This window comes from Nerophis ophidion, linkage group LG08 (assembly GCF_033978795.1).
Source record: "Nerophis ophidion isolate RoL-2023_Sa linkage group LG08, RoL_Noph_v1.0, whole genome shotgun sequence".
NCBI lineage: Eukaryota > Metazoa > Chordata > Actinopteri > Syngnathiformes > Syngnathidae > Nerophis > Nerophis ophidion.
The window spans coordinates 13,586,801-13,610,402 of NC_084618.1; the positions used below are offsets into that span (position 1 = coordinate 13,586,801).

A 23,602-nucleotide genomic window follows, 5' to 3' on the forward strand; every position below is an offset into this window, starting at 1 on the left:
ATGCACACCAGAAGGTTGCTTGCCAACCGCCATAAAAACAAAAGAAGAAGAAGAAGAAGAAGAAGAATTATGCCATAACGTGTTTCGTTCGGGTATCAAAACTACGACTTGGTCAACAAAACCGGAATTGCCGTAGGCAAAATGTTGAGTAAATGTGATCTCATTGTTATTAATGCTGTTGTTGTTTTGCGCCTCCAACAGGTTATATACGGTAGTGCAGGCTCGCCTGTGTTATCATCACGTGATCTCTTCCGGTTCACTTCGCGCGAGAAAATACGAGAGACTCACAGAAAGAAGCGCGATGAAGTTGTGTTTTATTTTCCACAGTTACTCATGTTGTTGTGCCGAATTAAGACGGGTGACGCAACCGAGTGACGTAAGCGCACTCCCGCCAGGGGGTGCATTTTACGACGGGGGTGCATAATTCGGCACAACACCGGTGCTGTGAGACATTGTACCGAACCACCCTTAAAATAAACCATCATCTTTCTTTTATATACAACTGAAGTATTCATTGAAGATGAGTGAAGAAAGAAGAAACCTAACACAAAACATGCGGTTGGAAGATTCCAGACGGAGACGCGTCCATTTACAACTTCGTCCGACATTTGAAGTTGCACAAAGAAGGGTACGTTTTGAATGTAAACTGACGTTTATTGGCTGAGTAACCTGACTTTTATTTGCTGTGTAGTTAAATCAGTGAGGCTGTAAACTCACTGCTAACGTTAGAACCATAGACATCTTATAAGAGACACTAGTGATTTATGGCTATATAAGTACAGCACTGTTCGTTGTTATGTTCATTTATTTGTTGTTTTTCATGTGTACGCACACATAAACACATACAGTATGAGATGAGATCAATGAGATAAGGTAACAACATGATATAAACTGCTGATGAACTAGTTCAATCAATCAATCAATCAATCAATGTTTATTTATATGGCCCCAAATCACAAATGTCTCAAAGGACTGCACAAATCATTACGACTACAACATCCTCGGAAGAACCCACAAAAGGGCAAGGAAAACTCACACCCAGTGGGGCAGGGAGAATTCACATCCAGTGGGACGCCAGTGACAATGCTGACTATGAGAAACCTTGGAGAGGACCTCAGATGTGGGCAACCACCCCCCACCCCCTCTAGGGGACCGAAAGCAATGGATGTCGAGCGGGTCTAACAGTTCAATCCATAGTGGCTCCAACACAGCCGCGAGAGTTCAGTTCAAGCGGATCCAAGACAGCAGCGAGAGTCCCGTCCACAGGAGACCATCTCAAGCGGAGGCGGATAAGCAGCGTAGAGATGTCCCCAACCGATACAGGCGAGCGGTCCATCCTGGGTCCCGACGAGCGGTCCATCCTGGGTCTCGACTCTGGACAGCCAGTGCTTCATCCATGGTCAATCGGACCACAAGGGAGGGGGGGACATAGGAGAAAGGAAAGAAGCGGCAGATCAACTGGTCTAAAAAGGAGGTCTATTTAAAGGCTAGAGTATACCGATGAGTTTTAAGGTGAGACTTAAATGCTTCTACTGAGGTAGCATCTCGAACTGTTACCGGGAGGGCATTCCAAAGTACTGGAGCCCGAACGGAAAACGCTCTATAGCCCGCAGACTTTTTTTGGGCTCTAGGAATCACTAATAAGCCGGAGTCTTTTGAACGCAGATTTCTTGCCGGGACATATCGGAGCTAGACCGTGTAGTATTTTATACGTAAGTAGTAAAACCTTAAAGTCACATCTTAAGTGCACAGGAAGCCAGTGCTGGTGAGCCAGTACAGGCGTAATGTGATCAAACTTTCTTGTTCTTGTCAAAAGTCTAGCAGCCGCATTTTGTACCAACTGTAATCTTTTAATGCTAGACATGGGGAGACCCGAAAATAATACGTTACAGTAATCGAGACGAGACGTAACAAACGCATGGATAATGATCTCGGCGTCTTTAGTGGACAAAATGGAGCGAATTTTAGCGATATTACGGAGATGAAAGAAGGCCGTTTTAGTAACGCTTTTAATGAGTAACTAGTTACAATGCAATATTCCATGGAAATACAATGTTAACACCCATCCATCCATTTTCTACCGCTTGTTCCCTTTTGGGGTCGCGGGGGGCGCTGGCGCCTATCTCAGCTACAATCGGGCGGAAGGCGGGGTACACCCTGGACAAGTCGCCACCTCATCGTAGGGTCAACACGGACAGACAGACAGACAGCATTCACACACTAGGGCCAATTTAGTGTTGCCAATCAACCTATCCCCAGGTGCATGTCTTTGGAGGTGGAAGGAAGCCGGAGTACCCGGAGGGAACCCACGCATTCACAGGGAGAACATGCAAACTCCACACAGAAAGATCCCGAGCCTGGATTTGAACCCAGGACTGCAGGACCTTCGTATTGTGAGGCAGACGCACTAACCCCTCTGCCACCGTGAAGCCTTGAGACTTACTTGTGACTTGCAAAACAATGACTTGGTCCCACCTCTGGAGTTTTCAGAAACATTTAAATTCTTATTCCGTAGTATTGAATATGTAAGCTGTCCAATAAAAAAAACAAAACATTTTTATGCATTTCTTTGATTTTTCCCTGCAAGAAGTAGGCAAGCAGTCAGCTTTGGTGTCTTCAGTCCAAATCTTGTGACTCTTTTCCTTCTTACACTATGCGTCTCCTTCCACTTATCCCAAGTTGCCCAAGCAGAGAAGTCAAGACTTCCCTCTCCCAGCTACATGGTCCAGCATGGTCTATTGCAGGGGTGCCCATTACGTCGATCGCGAGCTACCAGTCGACCGCGGGGGGTGTGTCAGTCGATCTCGAGCCAGGCTTTTAAAAAAAATAGACCTAAAAATTAGTGATCATCAATCTTCACCAAGACGTCACTTAAATGACATTCACGGTACCAGAGGGTCTTGTGAGATGACGCTGGCTGCTGCCAGGTCATTATTATGAAAATATGACCGAGAGGAAGGCGAGAAACACTTTTTATTTCAACAGACTCTCACGCCGTACCTTCCGTCAAAACTCTAAAGGCCGACTGCACATTTCCTATCTTCACAATAAAAGCCCTGCTTCATGCTGCCTGCGCTAACTAAATACAGAGTCTCGGAAAACTGGCGTGCACAAGCGATCCCTCAGAAAGCTGGCGTGCACATCACTTGTGCACGCCAGCTTTCCGAGACTCTTATTTTGTTAGCGCAGGCAGCATGAAGCAGGGCTTTTATTGTGAAGATAGGAAATGTGCAGTCGGCCTTTAGAGTTTTGACGGAAGGGACGGCGCGAAAGTCTGTTGAAATAAAAAGTGTTTCTCGCCTTCCTCTCTGTCATTTTTTCATAATAATGAACTGGCAGCAGCCAGCGTCATCTCACAAGACCCTCGGGTGCCGTGAATGTCAATCAAGCAAGCTACGGAATTTGCCGCCAATGTTTTTCTTGTAAAGTGTATGGAAGCTGGATGAATTAGATGCCAAAAACCAACCACTTTCATGTGGTATTGTACAGAAAGGACAACTTTTTTTCTCCTCCATTTGAAAATGTGGGCGTTATCATCATTACTGTCTGATTCCAATCAATGCAAGTCATCAGAATCAGGTAATACACCAACTTATATTCTTGTCTTCGTGAAAGAAAGACATCTATATGTGTTACACATGCTTGTATTATCATTAAACACATTTAACTTGTTTACAAAAATGTCTCTTTCATAAATGAATAAATATAAATGATATATATATAAATGAGGTAGATCCCCTCGAGTTGGTCAATTGAAAAGTAGCTCGCCTGCAAAAAAAGTGTGGGCACCCCTGGTCTATTGGCTACATGGTCTAGCATGGTCTCTTGGCTACATGGTCCAGCATGGTCTCTCGGCTACATGGTCCAGCATGGTCTCCCGGCTACATGGTCCAACGTGGTCTCCCGGCTACATGGTCCTGCATGGTCTCCCGGCTACATGGTCCAGCATGGTCTCCCGGCTACATGGTCCAGCATGGTCTCCCGGCTACATGGTCCAGCATGGTCTCCCGGCTACATGGTCCAGCTCTTCCTGGGGAATCCCGAGGCTTTCCCAGGCCAGCTGGGAGACTTAGTCTTTGCGTGGTGTCCCGGGTCTTGCCTATGGTCTCCTACCAGTCAGACACCTTCTTTATTGTCTAGTGAGACGCAAGTCTCCTATTCTTATATTTTTGCTTGAGAATAAAACTAGAAAGTTGAGACAAGTTGGAGATGCATGTTTTCCACATCATTTAGCAAAGTTGAGTGTTGCTAACCCAACACCGTCTTTGTCCTGCAGGTCTACATGAACTGCTTCCTCGTCCTCATTTTGCAACTCCTGTTCCAAAGTTGTGTCCAAGGTATGGAACTGAAACGGCACCTTTCTTTTCTCTTGCATGGCTTTGAGTCTCACCTTTCTCCCGCCTCTCAGCCATCTTCTTCACCACGGAGGTAGAGCGGCCGTCGTATGAGGCCGAGCTCGGGGAGGACGTCCTCATGGCTTGCCGGTTCTTCCCTTTGCCCCCGAACCCCCCGCAGGACGTGACCGTGTCCTGGTTTTGGATGGCCTCGGACTCTGTGCGGGAAGTGTGCCGGCTAGATAACGGGGTGGAGCAGCTTGGAACGCAGCATCCCGACTTCAGGGGCCGGGCCAGGCTTCTAACGGAGGACATTAAGGATGGCTGGGCCAAACTGCAGGTTTCTCTTTGCTCTTCTTCCACTGTTGTGGACTACAGTAGTAGTAGTAGTAGTAAAGTATTGTGGATTACAGTAGTAGTAAGAAAGTCTTGTGGACTACAGCAGTAGTAAAGTCTTGTGGACTACAGCAGTAGTAGTAAAGTATTGTGGACTACAGTAGTAGTAAAGTATTGTGGACTACAGCAGTAGTAGTAAAGTATTGTGGACTACAGTAGTAATACATTATTTTGGACTACAGTAGTACTAACAACAAGTATTGTGGACTACAGTAGTAACTACAAAGTATTTTGGACTACAGTAGTAGTAATGCATTGTGGACTACAGTAATAGTAAAGTATTGTGGACTACAGTAGTAGTAATAACAATGTATTGTGGACTACGGTAGTAGTAAAGTATTGTGGACTACAGTAGTAGTAATAACAATGTATTGTGGACTACGGTAGTAGTAAAGTATTGTGGACTACAGTAGTAGTAATAACATAAAGTATTGTGGACTACAGTAGTAGTAACAAGTATTGTGGACTACAGTAGTAGTAATAACAAAGTATTGTGGACTACAGTAGTAGTAACAAGTATTGTGAACTACAGTAGTAGTAGTAGTAGTAAAAACAAGTATTGTGGACTACAGTAGTAGTAGTAATAACAAAGTATTGTGGACTACAGTAGTAGTAATAACAAAGTATTGTGGACTACGGTAGTAGTAGTAGTAGTAGTAAAAACAAGTATTGTGGACTACAGTAGTAGTAGTAGTAGTAAAAACAAGTATTGTGGACTACAGTAGTAGTAGTAATAACAAAGTATTGTGGACTACGGTAGTAGTAGTAGTAGTAGTAAAAACAAGTATTGTGGACTACAGTAGTAGTAGTAATAACAAAGTATTGTGGACTACAGTAGTAGTAATAACAAAGTATTGTGGACTACGGTAGTAGTAGTAGTAGTAGTAAAAACAAGTATTGTGGACTACAGTAGTAGTAGTAGTAGTAAAAACAAGTATTGTGGACTACAGTAGTAGTAGTAATAACAAAGTATTGTGGACTACGGTAGTAGTAGTAGTAGTAGTAAAAACAAGTATTGTGGACTACAGTAGTAGTAGTAGTAGTAAAAACAAGTATTGTGGACTACAGTAGTAGTAGTAATAACAAAGTATTGTGGACTACAGTAGTAGTAATAACAAAGTATTGTGGACTACGGTAGTAGTAGTAGTAAAAACAAGTATTGTGGACTACAGTAGTAGTAGTAGTAGTAAAAACAAGTGTGTTGGACTACAGTAGTAGTAGTAACAACAAGTATTGTGGACTACAGTAGTAGTAGTAGTAAAAACAAGTATTGTGGACTACAGTAGTAGTAGTAGTAGTAAAAACAAGTATTGTGGACTACAGTAGTAGTAGTAACAACAAGTATTGTGGACTACAGTAGTAGTAGTAAAAACAAGTATTGTGGACTACAGTAGTAGTAGTAGTAGTAAAAACAAGTATTGTGGACTACAGTAGTAGTAGTAAAAACAAGTATTGTGGACTACAGTAGTAGTAGTAGTAGTAAAAACAAGTATTGTGGACTACAGTAGTAGTAGTAACAAGTGTTGTGGAATACAGTAGTAGGAGTAACAACAAGTATTGTGGACTACAGTAGTAGTAGTAACAAGTGTTGTGGACTACAGTAGTAGTAGGAGTAACAAGTATTGTGGACTACAGTAGTAGTAGTAGTAACAACAAGTATTGTGGACTACAGTAGTAGTAGTAACAAGTATTGTGGACTACAGTAGTAGTAGTAACAAGTGTTGTGGACTACAGTAGTAGTAGGAGTAACAAGTATTGTGGACTGCAGTAGTAGTAGTAGTAACAACAAGTATTGTGGATTACAGTAGTAGTAGTAACAAGTGTTGTGGACTACAGTAGTAGTAGTAGTAACAACAAGTATTGTGGATTACAGTAGTAGTAAGAAAGTCTTGTGGACTACAGTAGTAGTAAAGTATTGTGGACTACAGCAGTAGTAGTAAAGTATTGTGGACTACAGTAGTAATAACAAAGTATTGTGGACTACAGTAGTAATAAATTATTTTGGACTACAGTAGTAGTAACAACAAGTATTGTGGACTACAGTAGTAACTACAAAGTATTTTGGACTACAGTAGTAGTAATGCATTGTGGACTACAGTAATAGTAAATTATTGTGGACTACAGTAATAGTAAAGTATTGTGGACTACAGTAGTAGTAACAAGTATTGTGGACAACAGTAGTAGTAATAACAATGTATTGTGGACTACATTAGTAGTAAAGTATTGTGGACTACGGTAGTAGTAACAACAAGTATTGTGTACTACAGTAGTCGTAATAACATAAAGTATTGTGGACTACGGTAGTAGTAACAAGTATTGTGGACTACAGTAGTAGTAGTAGTAGTAGTAAAGTATTGTGAACTACAGTAGTAGTAAGATAAAGTATTGTGGACTACAGTAGTAGTAGTAGTTAAGTATTGTGGACTACAGTAGTAGTAGTAAAGTATTGTGGATTACAGTAGTAGTAAGAAAGTCTTGTGGACTACAGCAGTAGTAAAGTCTTGTGGACTACAGCAGTAGTAAAGTATTGTGGACTACAGCAGTAGTAGTTAAGTATTGTGGACTACAGTAGTAATAACAAAGTATTGTGGACTACAGTAGTAATAACAATGTATTGTGGACTACAGTAGTAATAAATTATTTTGGACTACAGTAGTACTAACAACAAGTATTGTGGACTACAGTAGTAACTACAAAGTATTTTGGACTACAGTAGTAGTAATGCATTGTGGACTACAGTAATAGTAAAGTATTGTGGACTACAGTAATAGTAAAGTATTGTGCACTACAGTAGTAGTAACAAGTATTGTGGACTACAGTAGTAGTAATAACAATGTATTGTGGTCTACGGTAGTAGTAAAGTATTGTGGACTACGGTAGTAGTAACAACAAGTATTGTGTACTACAGTAGTAGTAATAACATAAAGTATTGTGGATTACGGTAGTAGAAAAGTATTGTGGACTACGGTAGTAGTAACAACAAGTATTGTGTACTACAGTAGTAGTAATAACATAAAGTATTGTGGATTACGGTAGTAGAAAAGTATTGTGGACTACGGTAGTAGTAACCAGTATTGTGGACTACAGTAGTAGTAGTAGTAGTAAAAACAAGTATTGTGGACTACAGTAGTAGTAACAAGTGTTGTGGAATACAGTAGTAGTAGTAAAGTATTGTGGACTACAGTAGTAGTAGTAGTAAAGTATTGTGGACTACAGTAGTAGTAGTAGTAAAGTATTGTGGACTACAGTAGTAGTAGTAACAAAAAGTAGTGTGGACTGCAGTAGTAGTAGTAACAAGTATTGTGGACTACTATTTCTGACTCCATGCAAATAATCAAGCGAACATGATAGTTGATACTGTTACCTGATTGGCTGCTATGGTGGTCCTAGTAATGTGTACTCTCCCAGGTGTCTATGGTGGTCCTAGTAATGTGTACTCTCCCAGGTGTCTATGGTGGTCCTAGTAATGTGTACTCTCCCAGGTGTCTATGGTGGTCCTAGTAATGTGTACTCTCCCAGGTGTCTATGGTGGTCCTAGTAATGTGTACTCTCCCAGGTGTCTATGGTGGTCCTAGTAATGTGTACTCTCCCAGGTGTCTATGGTGGTCCTAGTAATGTGTACTCTCCCAGGTGTCTATGGTGGTCCTAGTAATGTGTACTCTCCCAGGTGTCTATGGTGGTCCTAGTAATGTGTACTCTCCCAGGTGTCTATGGTGGTCCTAGTAATGTGTACTCTCCCAGGTGTCTATGGTGGTCCTAGTTATGTGTGCTCTCCCAGGTGTCTATGGTGGTCCTAGTTATGTGTACTCTCCCAGGTGTCTATGGTGGTCCTAGTTATGTGTGCTCTCCCAGGTGTCTATGGTGGTCCTAGTAATGTGTACTCTCCCAGGTGTCTATGGTGGTCCTAGTAATGTGTACTCTCCCAGGTGTCCAGGCTCGGCATCCAGGACTCGGGGACATACCAGTGCATGGTGAAGACCAGCGACGGGGCGGACTACAGGGACATCAAGCTGTCTGTAACCGGTAAGCAAACACAAGCAAGGCTACCAAGTACTATCAAGTACTATCAAGTACTACCAAGTCACGGAAGGGTTTCGCAGATAAACAAATGTCTCAAGAAGGAAACTTCCCATAACTGTTTTTATTTGTTTCATTTTCTTTAGCGTGCTTGATCCACTGGCCTGTAGTTGGCGGCCGAGCGGACGCCAGCATGGACTAAGTGCTGGCCCCTCATGAGGACAAGCAGTATTGAAAATGAATAAATGAATGTGGATGGTGGTTGCTGCAGGATCAGTATATCTGGGGGCTAACTTTCAACAAAGCAAGTACAGCATTTACTTATAAGACTCAATCCAAACAACATTCCCTAGTCATGGTGCAGAGGAGAACATAAAGTTCAAGTGAAAGTAGCAATGATTGTCACACACACACTAGGTGTGGTGAAATTATTTTCTGCATTTGACCCTTGATCACCCCCTGGGAGGTGAGGGGAGCAGTGGGCAGCAGTGGTGGCCGCGCCCGGGAATCATTTTTTGGCGATTTAACCCCCAATTCCAAGCCTTGATGCTGAGTGCCAAGCAGGGAGGTAATGGCTGCCATTTGTATAGTCTTTGGTATGACTCGGCCGGGGTTTGAACTCGCAACCTACCCGGACACTCTAACCACTAGCCCAAGGTTGCTTGATATTTCTGATGATATCACATTTTGCAAACGCATCGCATACTTGTTTTTTGCTGATATCTTAGCCATGTAAACATCGGATCGAGACATCCCTAGTTTGTAGTCTACCTACCATGACACTACTACTACTGAGCACTTGCTACTCGTATGCCTTTCTACAAATACGGCATAGTACTTACAGTGTAAACCCTTAGTGGGGCGCAACATAACACATTCAACCTCCTGGAAAAAGCTATGTCCCAGTTAGATATTGTAGATTGAATTACCCATAAGGCTATTGTTAGCATTAGCAATTTTCACTTGGCGATTTCAACACCTCCAAATTTAGTAACGAAAACTACGATGAATGTTACAATCAAACAGCCGGTCTGTAATGAGCACCATACTTACAGTGCAAACCCCTTGTAGGGCACAACATAACACATTCAACCTCCTGGAAAAAGCTATGTCCCAGTTAGATATTGTAGATTGAATTACCCATAAGGCTATTGTTAGCATTAGCAATTTTCACTTGGCGATTTCAAAACCTCCAAATTTAGTAACGAAAACTACGATGAATGTTACAATCAAACAGCCGGTCTGTAATGAGCACCATACTTACAGTGCAAAGCCTTTGTAGGGCACAACATAACACATTCAACCTCCTGGAAAAAGCTACGTCCGAGTTCGATATTATAGATGGACCTCTAATCTCTGGGAAGTGCAGCTACATTGCAAATGAGATTTAACTGCGATAAGAAAACACCTGGACAGTATACGGCAGGCCTGGGCAATTATCTTGACTCGGGGGGCCTAATTTAGAAAAAAAATGTGTCTGGGGGCCGGTATATCAATTTATTCATAGACAAACCCCGTTTCCAAATGAGTTGGTAAATTGTGTTTGATGTAAATATAAACAGAATGCAATGATTTGCAAATCCTTTTCAACCCATATTCAGTTGAATATGCTACAAAGACAACATAGTGACAAAGAAGTTGGGAAAGGTGGCAAGAAATACTGATAAAAGTTGAGGAATGCTCATCAAACACTTATTTGGAACATCCCACAGGTGTGCAGGCTGATTGGGAACAGGTGGGTGCCGTGATCGGGTATAAAAACGGCTTCCCAAAAAAATGCTCAGTCTTTCACAAGAAAGGATGGGGCGAGGTACACCCCTTTGTCCACAACTGCGTGAGCAAATAGTCAAACAGTTTAAGAACAACGTTTCTCAAAGTGCAATTGCAAGAAATTTAGGGATTTCAACATCTACGCTCCATAATATCATCAAAAGGTTCAGAGAATCTGGAGAAATCACTCCACGTAAGCGGCGTGGCCGGAAACCAAATTTGAATGACCGTGACCTTCCATCCCTCAGATGCCAAGGTATCAAAAACTGACATAAATCTCTAAAGGATATCACCACAAGGGCTCAGGAACACTTCAGAAAACCACCGTCACTAAATATAGTTGGTTGCTACATCTGTAAATGCAAGTTAAAGCTCTACTTTGCAAAATGAAAGCCATTTATCAACAACATCCAGAAACGCCGCCGGCTTCTCTGGGCCCGAGATCATCAAAGTGGAAAAGTGTTCTGTGGTCTGACGAGTCCATCCATCCCATCCATCCATTTTCTACCGCTTATTCCCTTTTTTGGGGTCGCGGGGGGCGCTGGCGCCTATTTCAGCTACAATCGAGCGGAAGACGGGGTACACCCAGGACAAGTCGCTACCTTATCGCAGGGCCAACACAGACAGACAGACAGACAACATTCACACACTAGGGCCAATTTAGTGTTGCCAATCAACCTATCCCCAGGTGCATGTCTTTGGAAGTGGGAGGAAGCCGGAGTACCCGGAGGGAACCCACGCATTCACGGGGAAAACATGCAAACTCCACACAGAAAGATCCCGAGCCTGGATTTGAACCCAGGATTGCAGGACCTTTGTATTGTGAGGCAGACGCACTAACCCCTCTGCCACCGTGAAGCCCGGTCTGACGAGTCCACATTTCAAATTGTTTTTGGAAATATTCGACATTGTTTCATCTGGACCAAAGGGGAAGCGAACCATCCAGACTGTTATGGACGCAAAGTTGAAAAGCCAGCATGTGTGATGGTATGGGGGTGCATTAGTGCCCAAGGCATGGGTAACTTATACATCTGTGAAGGCACCATTAGTGCTGAAAGGTACATACAGGTTTTGGAACAACATATGCTGCTGTCTTTTTCATGGACGCCCCTGCTTATTTCAGCAAGACAATGCCAAGCCACATTCAGCACGTGTTACAACAGCGTGGCTTCGTAAAAAAGAGTGTGGCTACTTTCCTGGCCCGCCTGCAGTCCAGACCTGTCTCCCATGGAAAATGTGTGGCACATTATGAAGTGTAAAATACGACAGCTGTTGAACGACTGAAGCTCTACATAAAACAAGAATGGGAAATAATTCCGCTTTCAAAGCTTCAACAATTAGTTTCCTCAATTCCCAAACGTTTATTGAGTGTTTTTATAAGAAAAGGTGGTGAACATGCCCTTTCCCAACTACTTTGTCACGTGTTGCAGCCGTGAAATTCTAAGTTAATTATTATTTGCAAAAAAAAAGAAAAAAGTTTGAGTTTGAAGATCAAATATATTGTATTTGTAGCATATTCAACTGAATATGGGTTGAAAAAGTTTTGCAAATCATTGTATTCTGTTTATATTTACATCTAACACAATTTCATATGGAAATGGGGTTTGTAGTCTGTGATACAGATTCCAAGCATGGAAAGACTTAGTAGAGTTGAAGACTTGGGGTGATTAGAAAAGATGAGTCCACATCATAATGGCAGCTACACTTTACACATCTTCAACATCTAAAAAAATGATCTGGGAATGTTTGTTGGGCCGCATGTGGCCCCGGGCCCTTCATGTGGCGTAACCTGACGTCTGCCTGGTCTAACAGCGCCTTACAAGACGGTGAGCAAACACATCCGCAAGTCGGCCGAGGGGGCGGAGCTTGTGCTGGGCTGCCAGTCCGAGGGCTACCCGGAGTCGGCGGTCAGCTGGCAGGACGCCGGCCGGCGAGTTCTTGCGGCCAACACCACCGTGCGGCCGACGCAGGCGCGCCTGTTCCGGGTCAGCAGTCAGATCCACGTGGCGTCGCTGCAGGAGAACAACTACACCTGCACCTTTGACACAGGCGGCTCCTCGGCCACCTTCCACATTCCAGGTGAGGTGTCAGCACTTGAAGTTGTGCAGTACTTACAGCCTGTTATTGTTTCCTCCTCACACGCTTGTGTTGATGTTTCCGTTGTTGTTGTTGCTGCAGATGACGTGCAGACACACGCCCAAGGAGGCCTGACTCTCTTTCGGGCCCTGCTGGCCACCTGTATCGTTGCTGCCGGCATCTGCCTGCTGGCAGTCCTGACGCGTCGACGGAAAAAAGGTAAACAATTGTGATTCAGCTCTTCTCCTTCTCCCACACTTTCTATATCAGGGGTGCCCGCACTTTTTCTGCAGGCGAGCTACTTTTCAATTGACCAACTCTAGGGGATCTACCTCATTTATATATATATCATTTATATTTATTTATTTATGAAAGAGACATTTTTGTAAACAAGTGAAATGTGTTTAAAGATAATACAAGCATGTGTAACACATATAGATGTCTTTCTTTCACGAAGACAAGAATATAAGTTGGTGTATTACCTGATTCTGATGACTTGCATTGATTGGAATCAGACAGTAATGATGATAACGCCCACATTTTCAAATGGAGGAGAAAAAAAGTTGTCCTTTCTGTACAATACCACATGAAAGTGGTTGGTTTTTGGCATCTAATTCATCCAGCTTCCATACACTTTACAAGAAAAACATTGGCGGCAAATTCCGTAGCTTGCTTGATTGACATTCACGGCCCCCGAGGGTCTTGTGAGATGACGCTGGCTGCTGCCAGTTCATTATTATGAAGAAATGACAGAGAGGAAGGCGAGAAACACTTTTTATTTCAACAGACTTTCGCGCCGTCCCTTCCGTCAAAACTCTAAAGGCCGACTGCACATTTCCTATCTACACAATAAAAGCCCTGCTTCATGCTGCCTGCGCTAACAAAATAAGAGTCTCGGAAAGCTGGTGTGCACAAGTGATGTGCACGCCAGCTTTCTGAGGGATCGCTTGTGCACGCCAGTTTTCCGAGACTCTAACTTTGTGCATGACACATGCTAACTGTTAAAATGCTAACAACAGCAAGCTCATTTTTAGCCAAATTTGCCCCCGTGCACCTCACAGTCATATAACTTGGTACGGAACACATGCTAACTGTTAGCATGCTAATTTTCCCCCCTAATTTTGCATCCGTATGGCCCACATTCATATAACTTTGTGCATGACACATGCTAACTGTTAAAATGCTAACAACAGCAGGCTCATTTTTAGCCAAATTTGACCCCGTGCACCTCAGTCATATAACTTGGTACGTGACCTATGCTAACTATTAGCATGCTCACTTTTTACGCTAATTTTACCTTTTTTTTTTTCTTAATTTCACTTTCGTCATATAACTTGGTAGGTGACATATGGTAACTGTTAGCATGGAAATTTTTTCCCCTAAATTTGCAACCGTACGGCCCAGAGTCATATAACTTTGTGCATGACACATGCTAACTGTTAAAATGCTAACAACAGCAGGCTCATTTTTAGCCAAATTTGCCCCCGTGCACCTCACAGTCATATAACTTGGTACGGAACACATGCTAACTGTTAGCATGCTAATTTTCCCCCCTAATTTTGCATCCGTTATGGCCCACATTCATATAACTTTGTGCATGACACATGCTAACTGTTAAAATGCTAACAACAGCAGGCTCATTTTTAGCCAAATTTGCCCCCGTGCACCTCACAGTCATATAACTTGGTACGTGACCTATGCTAACTATTAGCATGCTCACTTTTTACGCTAATTTTACCTTTTTTTTTTTTCTTAATTCCACCTTCGTCATATAACTTGGTAGGTGACACATGCTAACTGTTAGCATGGAAATTTTTTCCCCTAAATTTGCAACTGTACGGCCCAGAGTCATATAACTTTGTGCATGACACATGCTAACTGTTAAAATGCTAACAACAGCAGGCTCATTTTTAGCCAAATTTGCCCCCGTGCACCTCACAGTCATATAACTTGGTACGGAACACATGCTAACTGTTAGCATGCTAATTTTTCCCCCTAATTTTGCATCCGTTATGGCCCACATTCATATAACTTTGTGCATGACACATGCTAACTGTTAAAATGCTAACAACAGCAGGCTCATTTTTAGCCAAATTTGCCCCCGTGCACCTCACAGTCATATAACTTGGTACGTGACCTATGCTAACTATTAGCATGCTCGCTTTTTACGCTAATTTTACCTTTTTTTTTTTTTTTCTTAATTTCACCTTCGTCATATAACTTGGTAGGTGACACATGCTAACTGTTAGCATGCTAATTTTTTCCCCTAAATTTGCAACTGTACGGCCCAGAGTCATATAACTTTGTGCATGACACATGCTAACTGTTAAAATGCTAACAACAGCAGGCTCATTTTTAGCCAAATTTGCCCCCGTGCACCTCACAGTCATATAACTTGGTACGGAACACATGCTAACTGTTAGCATGCAAATTTTTCCCCCTAATTTTGCATCCGTTATGGCCCACATTCATATAACTTTGTGCATGACACATGCTAACTGTTAAAATGCTAACAACAACAGGCTCATTTTTAGCCAAATTTGACCCCGTGCACCTCAGTCATATAACTTGGTACGTGACCTATGCTAACTATTAGCATGCTCACTTTTTACGCTAATTTTACCTTTTTTTTTTTTCTTAATTTCACCTTCGTCATATAACTTGGTAGGTGACACATGCTAACTGTTAGCATGGAAATTTTTTCCCCTAAATTTGCAACCGTACGGCCCAGAGTCATATAACTTTGTGCATGACACATGCTAACTGTTAAAATGCTAACAACAGCAGGCTCATTTTTAGCCAAATTTGCCCCCGTGCACCTCACAGTCATATAACTTGGTACGGAACACATGCTAACTGTTAGCATGCTAATTTTTCCCCCTAATTTTGCATCCGTTATGGCCCACATTCATATAACTTTGTGCATGACACATGCTAACTGTTAAAATGCTAACAACAGCAGGCTCATTTTTAGCCAAATTTGCCCCCGTGCACCTCACAGTCATATAACTTGGTACGTGACCTATGTTAACTATTAGCATGCTCGCTTTTTACGCTAATTTTACCTTTTTTTTTTTTTTTTCTTAATTTCACCTTCGTCATATAACTTGGTAGGTGACACATGCTAACTGTTAGCATGCTAATTTTTTCCCCTAAATTTGCAACTGTACGGCCCAGAGTCATATAACTTTGTGCATGACACATGCTAACTGTTAAAATGCTAACAACAGCAGGCTCATTTTTAGCCAAATTTGCCCCCGTGCACCTCACAGTCATATAACTTGGTACGGAACACATGCTAACTGTTAGCATGCTAATTTTCCCCCCTAGTTTTGCATCCGTATGGCCCACATTCATATAACTTTGTGCATGACACATGCTAACTGTTAAAATGCTAACAACAGCAAGCTCATTTTTAGCCAAATTTGCCCCCGTGCACCTCCCAGTCATATAACTTGGTACGTGACCTATGCTAACTATTAGCATGCTCACTTTTTACGCAAATTTTACCTTTTTTTTTTTTTTCTTAATTTCACCTTCGTCATATAACTTGGTAGGTGACACATGCTAACTGTTAGCATGGACATTTTTTCCCCTAAATTTGCAACCGTACGGCCCAGAGTCATATAACTTTGTGCATGACACATGCTAACTGTTAAAATGCTAACAACAGCAGGCTCATTTTCAGCCAAATTTGCCCCCGTGCACAGTCATAAACTTGGTACGTGACCTATGCTAACTATTAGCATCCTAACTTTTTCCCCCCTAATTTTGCCACATTTTAACTTTGTACTCGGCATATGCAAATTGTTAACATGCTAACATTAGCAGGCACACATTTTTTTCCCCACAAATTTGCCCTGGAACACTTCACAGTCACATAACTTGGTACGTCCATCCATTTCCTACCGGCTTGTCCTGTGACACATGCTAATTAGTTGCTGTGGTGCTGTTCTTTTCACAAAGTGGGAAGTTTTTACAAGTTAGAAAGCAAAAAACTAACCCAAAAAAAAAAACTTTTGTCTTTGTGTCTCGCATAGGGATTGTGAACAATAGGTGTAAAAAAAAACAATTGTAGTTCCTTCTTACTACTGTAACAACAAAAAGGTTATATTTAAATAATTCACATGTATTTATAGCATGTGACATACAAAATGACGTATAGGGAAAATTGAGTCAGCGTTGAGTCATGATCAAGTGAAAAGTTAAAGTAGCAATGATTGTCACACACACACACACACACACACACACACACACACACACACACACACACACTAGGTGCGCCCAAAGGAGCAGAGTAACTGTGCAAGCCACTTGGTGATAGTTAATTAAGTAATTAAAGCTATAAATAAACTGCATGACTTAGCATCTATGTACTATAAAAGGACAACAATGACATAAGGGCATAAAACATCAAATAAAAGGACAATAATGCTGTTTTTCAAATAAATATTTGAAAGAAAGCAAACCTTGAATGAACATTTCCTGCCTAGCTGTCATGAAAGGCATGAGAAAAAGAAACATAAATAAAGTATGTAGTCAAAGTATAATAATTTTCTTACACAAACACAAGTTAGCTTTCTTCTTTTTTCTCAGGCTGCTTTGCAACCTCAAGAATTCCCCAGGGTTGTGTTTGTTTTTTTAATAGCTTTCAGTTCCAGTTACAAAATGTCACAGAAACCCCCGATGGTGACTGAGAATTGGGAACAGCCAAAGAAAGAAGATAATCATAGTTTTCGAGCATCATGGAACTGTTATGACAGCGTGAAACTTTTTATGACTGAGTCATCCAAATAGTTTGCCGACTGAAGCAGGAAGCACAAATCTAAGTTGTAACGAAACGTCAAATAGTATGAGTCATAATAGTAGTGAGGTGTATACCAGGAATTGGAATAAGAAACGTCAGGCCAAATATGTCAAAGTACATTTATTTTGAGGTTTAGTGTTACTCCAGTGGATCTTTCATTTACTAACTTAATTGGTTCTTCAACATGGTTGGTGAATCCATAAGCGTGTGTAGTCAGAGTTCTCCTTAACAATCAATGTCAACATGAATAATTCCTTATAGTACTAATCTAAAATGTAATAAGTCCATATTTTAGTAAACAGAGTTGCACACTTTGAAGACAGTATTTATAGAGAGGGAGAGATATTGTTATATATATGTATACATATATATATATATATATATATGGGGCGGTATAGCTCGGTTGGTAGAGCGGCCGTGCCAGCAACTTAAGGGTTGCAGGTTCGAACCCTGCTTCCGCCATCCTAGTCACTGCCGTTGTGTCCTTGGGCAAGACACTTGACCCACCTGGTCCCAGTGCTACCCACACTGCTTTAAATGTAACTTAGATATTGGCACTATGTAAAGCGCTTTGAGTCACTAAAGAAAAGGCGCTATATAAATATAATTTACTTCACTTCATATATATATATACACACACACGTGTGTGTGTGTGTATGTATGTGTATATATGTGTGTATATACATGTGTAAATATACACACACATATATATATGTAAGTGTATATGTATATATATATATATATATATATATATATATATATATATATATATATATATGTATATATATATATATATATATGTATATATATATATATATGTGTGTGTGTGTGTGTGTGTGTGTATGTATGTGTATATATGTGTGTATATACATGTGTAAATATACACACACATATATATATATGTAAGTGTATATGTATATATATATATATATATATATATATATATATATATATATATGTATGTGTGTGTGTGTGTGTGTGTGTGTATATGTATACATATATATATGTGTGTGTATATGTATACATATATATATGTGTGTGTATATGTATACATATATATATGTATGTGTATATGTATTTATATAAGTATTTGTATATGTATGTATATATCTGTATGTATATATGCATGGGTGTGAGGTGGCGACTTGTCCAGGGCTTACCCCGCCTTCCGCCCGATTGAAGCTGAGATAGGCGCCAGCGACCCCAAAAGGGAATAAGCGGTAGAAAATGGATGGGATGGTGTATATATATATATATATATATATATATTTATGTGTGTATATATGTATATATCAGTGTGTATGTTAATAAATATATATATATATATATATATATATATATGTACATATAGCTATTTATAAATACATATATGTATGTGTGTCTATAAACATACATCTATTTACACATATGTGTGTGTATATTGATATATATATATATATATATATATATATATATATATATATATATATATATATATATATACACACGTGTGTGTGTATGTATGTGTATATACATGTGTATATATACACACACATATATATATGTGTAAGTGTATATGTATATATATATGTATGTGTGTGTGTGTGTATATATATATATATATATATGTATGTATATATATTTGTATATGTATGTATATATCTGTATGTATATATGTATGGGTGTGAGGTGGCGACTTGTCCAGGGTGTACCCCGCCTTCTGCCCGATTGTAGCTGAGATAGGCGCCAGCGCCCCCCGCGACCCCAAAAGGGAATAAGCGGTAGAAATTGGATGGGATGGTGTATATATATATATATATATATATATATATATATATATATATATATATATTTATGTGTGTGTATATATGTATATATCTGTGTGTATGTATATATATATATAAATGATAAATGGGTTGTACTTGTATAGCGCTTTTCTACCTTCATGGTACTCAAAGCGCTTTGACACTACTTCCACATTTACCCATTCACACACACATTCACACACTGATGGAGGGAGCTGCCATGCAAGGCGCCAACCAGCACCCATCAGGAGCAGGGGTGAAGTGTCTTGCTCAGGACACAACGGACGTGACGAGGTTGGTACTAGGTGGGAATTGAACCAGGGACGCTCGGGTTGCGCACGGCCACTCTCCCACTGCGCCACGCCGTCCCTATATATATATATATATATATATATATATATATATATATATTTATGTGTGTGTATATATGTATATATCTGTGTGTATGTATATATATATATATATATATATATATATATATATATATATATATATATATATATATGTACATATAGCTATTTATAAATACATATATGTATGTGTGTCTATAAACTTACATCTATTTACACGTGTGTGTGTATATATATATATATATATATATATATATATATATATATATATATATATATATATATCAATATACACACACATAAATAAATGTAAATAGATGTATGTGTGTATATACATGTGTATATATACACACACATATATATATATATATGTAAGTGTATATATATATGTGTGTGTGTGTATATATGTATATATATATATATGTATGTATATATATATCTGTATGTATATATGTATGGGTGTGAGGTGGCGACTTGTCCAGGGTGTACCCCGCCTTCCGCCCGATTGTAGCTGAGATAGGCGCCAGCGCACGCCGCGACACCAAAAGTGAATAAGCGGTAGAAAATGGATGGGATGGTGTGTATATATATATATATATTTTTTTTTTTTTAATGTGTGTGTATATATGTATATATCTGTGTGTATGTATATATATATATATATATATATATATATATATATATATATATATATATGTACATATAGCTATTTATAAATACATATATGTAAGTGTGTTTATAAACATACATCTATTTACACATATGTGTGTGTATATTGATATATATATATATATACATACATGTGTGTAAATATATATATATATATGTATAATGTGTGTGTGTTTTGAAATGTCTTTTATACCCTGATATATCTGCACCTTATTTACAATGATTCTTTTACACTGCATTTTTAGTCAATGAAATTGTCAGCATATGATGTAAAAAAAAATATTTTCAGGTTCCCCAAATTCAAACCACGAGAATTCAGTACATAAATTCAGTTTACTCCAAGGGGAAATCTCCATAGCAAAGTGTGTGTAGTTAGCCCGCCATGATTAATAAGCCAAACCACGCTAGTGTGCATGTGCCTGACTTCCTGTTGCCTGAAATGCATTAAGAAATGACGGATTTTCGGTAATGAAAAAATTAAACGTTTTTTCTGACTATCGCAAATGATCATTATAGCAATTATGGTTACATCCCTCGTCCATTATCAGGTAAAAAGTCAAGGGCGTGTGTAACGCCTATTTTTAATCGCCAACAGAACTTTGCAGAGAAGACAAGAAGCTAAAGGACGAAGAAGAAACGACCTTTTGCAAACAAGGTAAGTGATTCCAGAGAGAGGAAGGATGCAATTTTTTTAAATAAAATTGTGGCTTAGAGGGTTCATTTACTTATTTGAAATAGATTTTTTTGCAGAGGAATATTTTAAAAAACATAACATGACTTGTGTCTTTTTGTGTGACACGAGGACAAAATGGAATGGGCTTAGGATTGAACCCTGGGGAACACCGCAGGCCAACATACTACTTTGTAAATAGCAAAAAAAAGAAATACTGACTTTGGCATTGTCCAGATTGCTTGGAGGGCTTTCGGAACGCCGGTCGCTCAAAGCCCCGCCTCCAAAAACACTTGGAAGAAGACGTCGCCACGTCCACAACTTCCCTGGCGGCCTGAAGAGCACGTAAGTAATACTTTTCCACAAGCGCGCTAGCTCGATGCTAACATACATTGGCTTTGCTATTGACATGCTGCTGATTAGCATTGGCGATTTTGCATGGGAAGTCCTGTGGGGAGTGCTCAGAGAGTATGGGGTATCGGACTGTCTTATTGTGGCGGTCCGCTCCCTGTATGATCAGTGCCAGAGCTTGGTCCGCATTGCCGGCAGTAAGTCGAACACATTTCCAGTGAGGGTTGGACTCCGCCAAGGCTGTCCTTTGTCACCGATTCTGTTCATAACTTTTATGGACAGAATTTCTAGGCGCAGTCAAGGCGTTGAGGGGTTCCGGTTTGGTGACCGCAGGATTAGGTCTCTGCTTTTTGCAAATGATGTGGTACTGATGGCTTCATCTGACCGGGATCTTCAGCTCTCACTGGATCGGTTCGCAGCAGAGTGTGAAGCGACCGGAATGAGAATCAGCACCTCCAAGTCCGAGTCCATGGTTCTCGCCCGGAAAAGGGTGGAGTGCCATCTCCGGGTTGGGGAGGAGACCCTGCCCCAAGTGGAGGAGTTCAAGTACCTAGGAGTCTTGTTCAAGAGTGGATCGTGAGATCGACAGGCGGATCGGTGCGGCGTCTTCAGTAATGCGGACGTTGTACTGATCCGTTGTGGTGAAGAAGGAGCTGAGCCGGAAGGCAAAGCTCTCAATTTACCAGTCAATCTACGTTCCCATCCTCACCTATGGTCATGAGCTTTGGGTCATGACCGAAAGGATAAGATCACGGGTAAAAGCGGCCCAAATTAGTTTGGGGCTCTCCCTTAGAGATAGGGTGAGAAGCTCTGCCATCCGGGAGGAACTCAAAGTAAAGCCGCTGCTCCTCCACATGGAGAGGAGCCAGATGAGGTGGTTCGGGCATCTGGTCAGGATGCCACCCGAACGCCTCCCTAGGGATGTGTTTAGGGCACGTCCAACCGGTAGGAGGCCACGGGGAAGACCCAGGACACGTTGGGAACGCCTCGGGATCCCCCGGGAAGAGCTAGACGAAGTGGCTGGGGAAAGGGAAGTCTGGGTTTCCCTGCTTAGGCTGTTGCCCCCGCGACCCGACCTCGGATAAGCGGAAGAAGGTGAATGGATTTTGCATGGCGATGAACTACAATCAATAAGTACACTACTTACAGTACTAACACGGTTTAGGGCGCAACAAAAGACCGTATATATTCCCAGGTTCAAATAGGAGCTGTACCCGCCCCTACGTCCGCACGGTTTGCTCAAAAATAGCGTGATTAATCACGATTAATGCGATCACTTGTGATTAATGGCGGGCCTGAACTTTTTGAACACAAACAGAAGTTAGCTGAGGAGGCTTGGAGGGAAAATAAAAGACTATTTTCTTCTTTTTTCTCAGGCTGCTACAACTCTCACTTTGACTGAAGACTTGTGGGGCACGCAAACACAAAAATGTGACTTGACTTTTTTTTTGTTTTTTAATAGTTCTGAGAGGTCAAATAGTTGGCACATTTCCCCCCCCAAATGGTGACTGAGAACAAGTTTATTTTGATCATGAAACCATTAGATGACAGAGCGAAAAGTTTATTTTGCTTGCATCATGAAACCTATTAGATGACAGAGTGAAAAGTTTATTTTGATCATGAAACCATTAGATGACAGAGTGAAAAGTTTATTTTGCTTGCATCATGAAACCTATTAGATGACAGAGTGAAAAGTTTATTTTGATCATGAAACCATTAGATGACAGAGTGAAACATTTCACTGAGTCACCAGAATAGTTTTGAAGTGGATCCTCAGAAGCAGCCAATGAAATGACCAGAAGTGGGAGGACATTTCTGCACTGAATTTTTAGACTGTGACATCTTTTTTACAATAACATTTTTTACACTGAATTATTTTACTTGGATTTTGTATACCCTGAATTTTTTCCACTTGAATTTTTACACAGTTTTTTTTGCACAGAATTGTTTTATACACTGACAGTTTTTACAACAAATATTTTGGGCAACATGTTTTTACACTGAATGTTTATTAAAATAATTGTTTATCACCAAATATTTCTGCACCGATTTTTTATACAGTTATTTTTTTACACTAAGTATTTCAGCAGCGATTTTTTTTTTACATAGAATTTCTATACGCTGGATTTTTTCCACTTGAATTTTCACACTGTTTTGTCACATAATTGTTTTATGCACTGACATTTTTTACATCAAATATTTCAATACAACATATTTTTTTGCTCTGAATGTTTATTAAATGAATTGTTTTGCACTAAATATTTCCGCACTGAATTTTTATAAAGTGATTTTTTTTACACTAAATATTTCTGCAGCAATTTTTTTTTTTACATAGAATTTTTATACCCTGAATTTTCATACACTGATTTTTTTTGCAC

The 23,602-nt window shown here is 40.4% G+C and overlaps 1 protein-coding gene across 2 annotated transcripts; it reads left to right on the forward strand.

Annotated features, from left to right (window-relative positions):
• The first annotated feature begins 66 nt into the window (after positions 1–66).
• LOC133557342 (programmed cell death 1 ligand 1-like) lies at positions 67–23,259 on the forward strand. 2 transcript variants are annotated; one of them, XM_061907737.1, is made up of 9 exons: positions 67–628; positions 4,277–4,337; positions 4,409–4,674; positions 8,657–8,753; positions 12,330–12,596; positions 12,723–12,812; positions 20,799–20,858; positions 21,111–21,218; positions 22,601–23,259. In XM_061907737.1, the coding sequence occupies exons 1-8, from the start codon at positions 521–523 to the stop codon at positions 21,209–21,211; spliced, it is 1,050 nt and encodes a 349-aa protein (XP_061763721.1). In that variant the 5' UTR covers positions 67–520; the 3' UTR covers positions 21,212–21,218; positions 22,601–23,259. The 2 variants fall into 2 exon arrangements, with proteins under 2 accessions (XP_061763721.1, XP_061763720.1); XM_061907736.1 differs by having other exon boundaries at positions 73–628; positions 12,696–12,812.
• Positions 23,260–23,602: the final 343 nt, after the last annotated feature.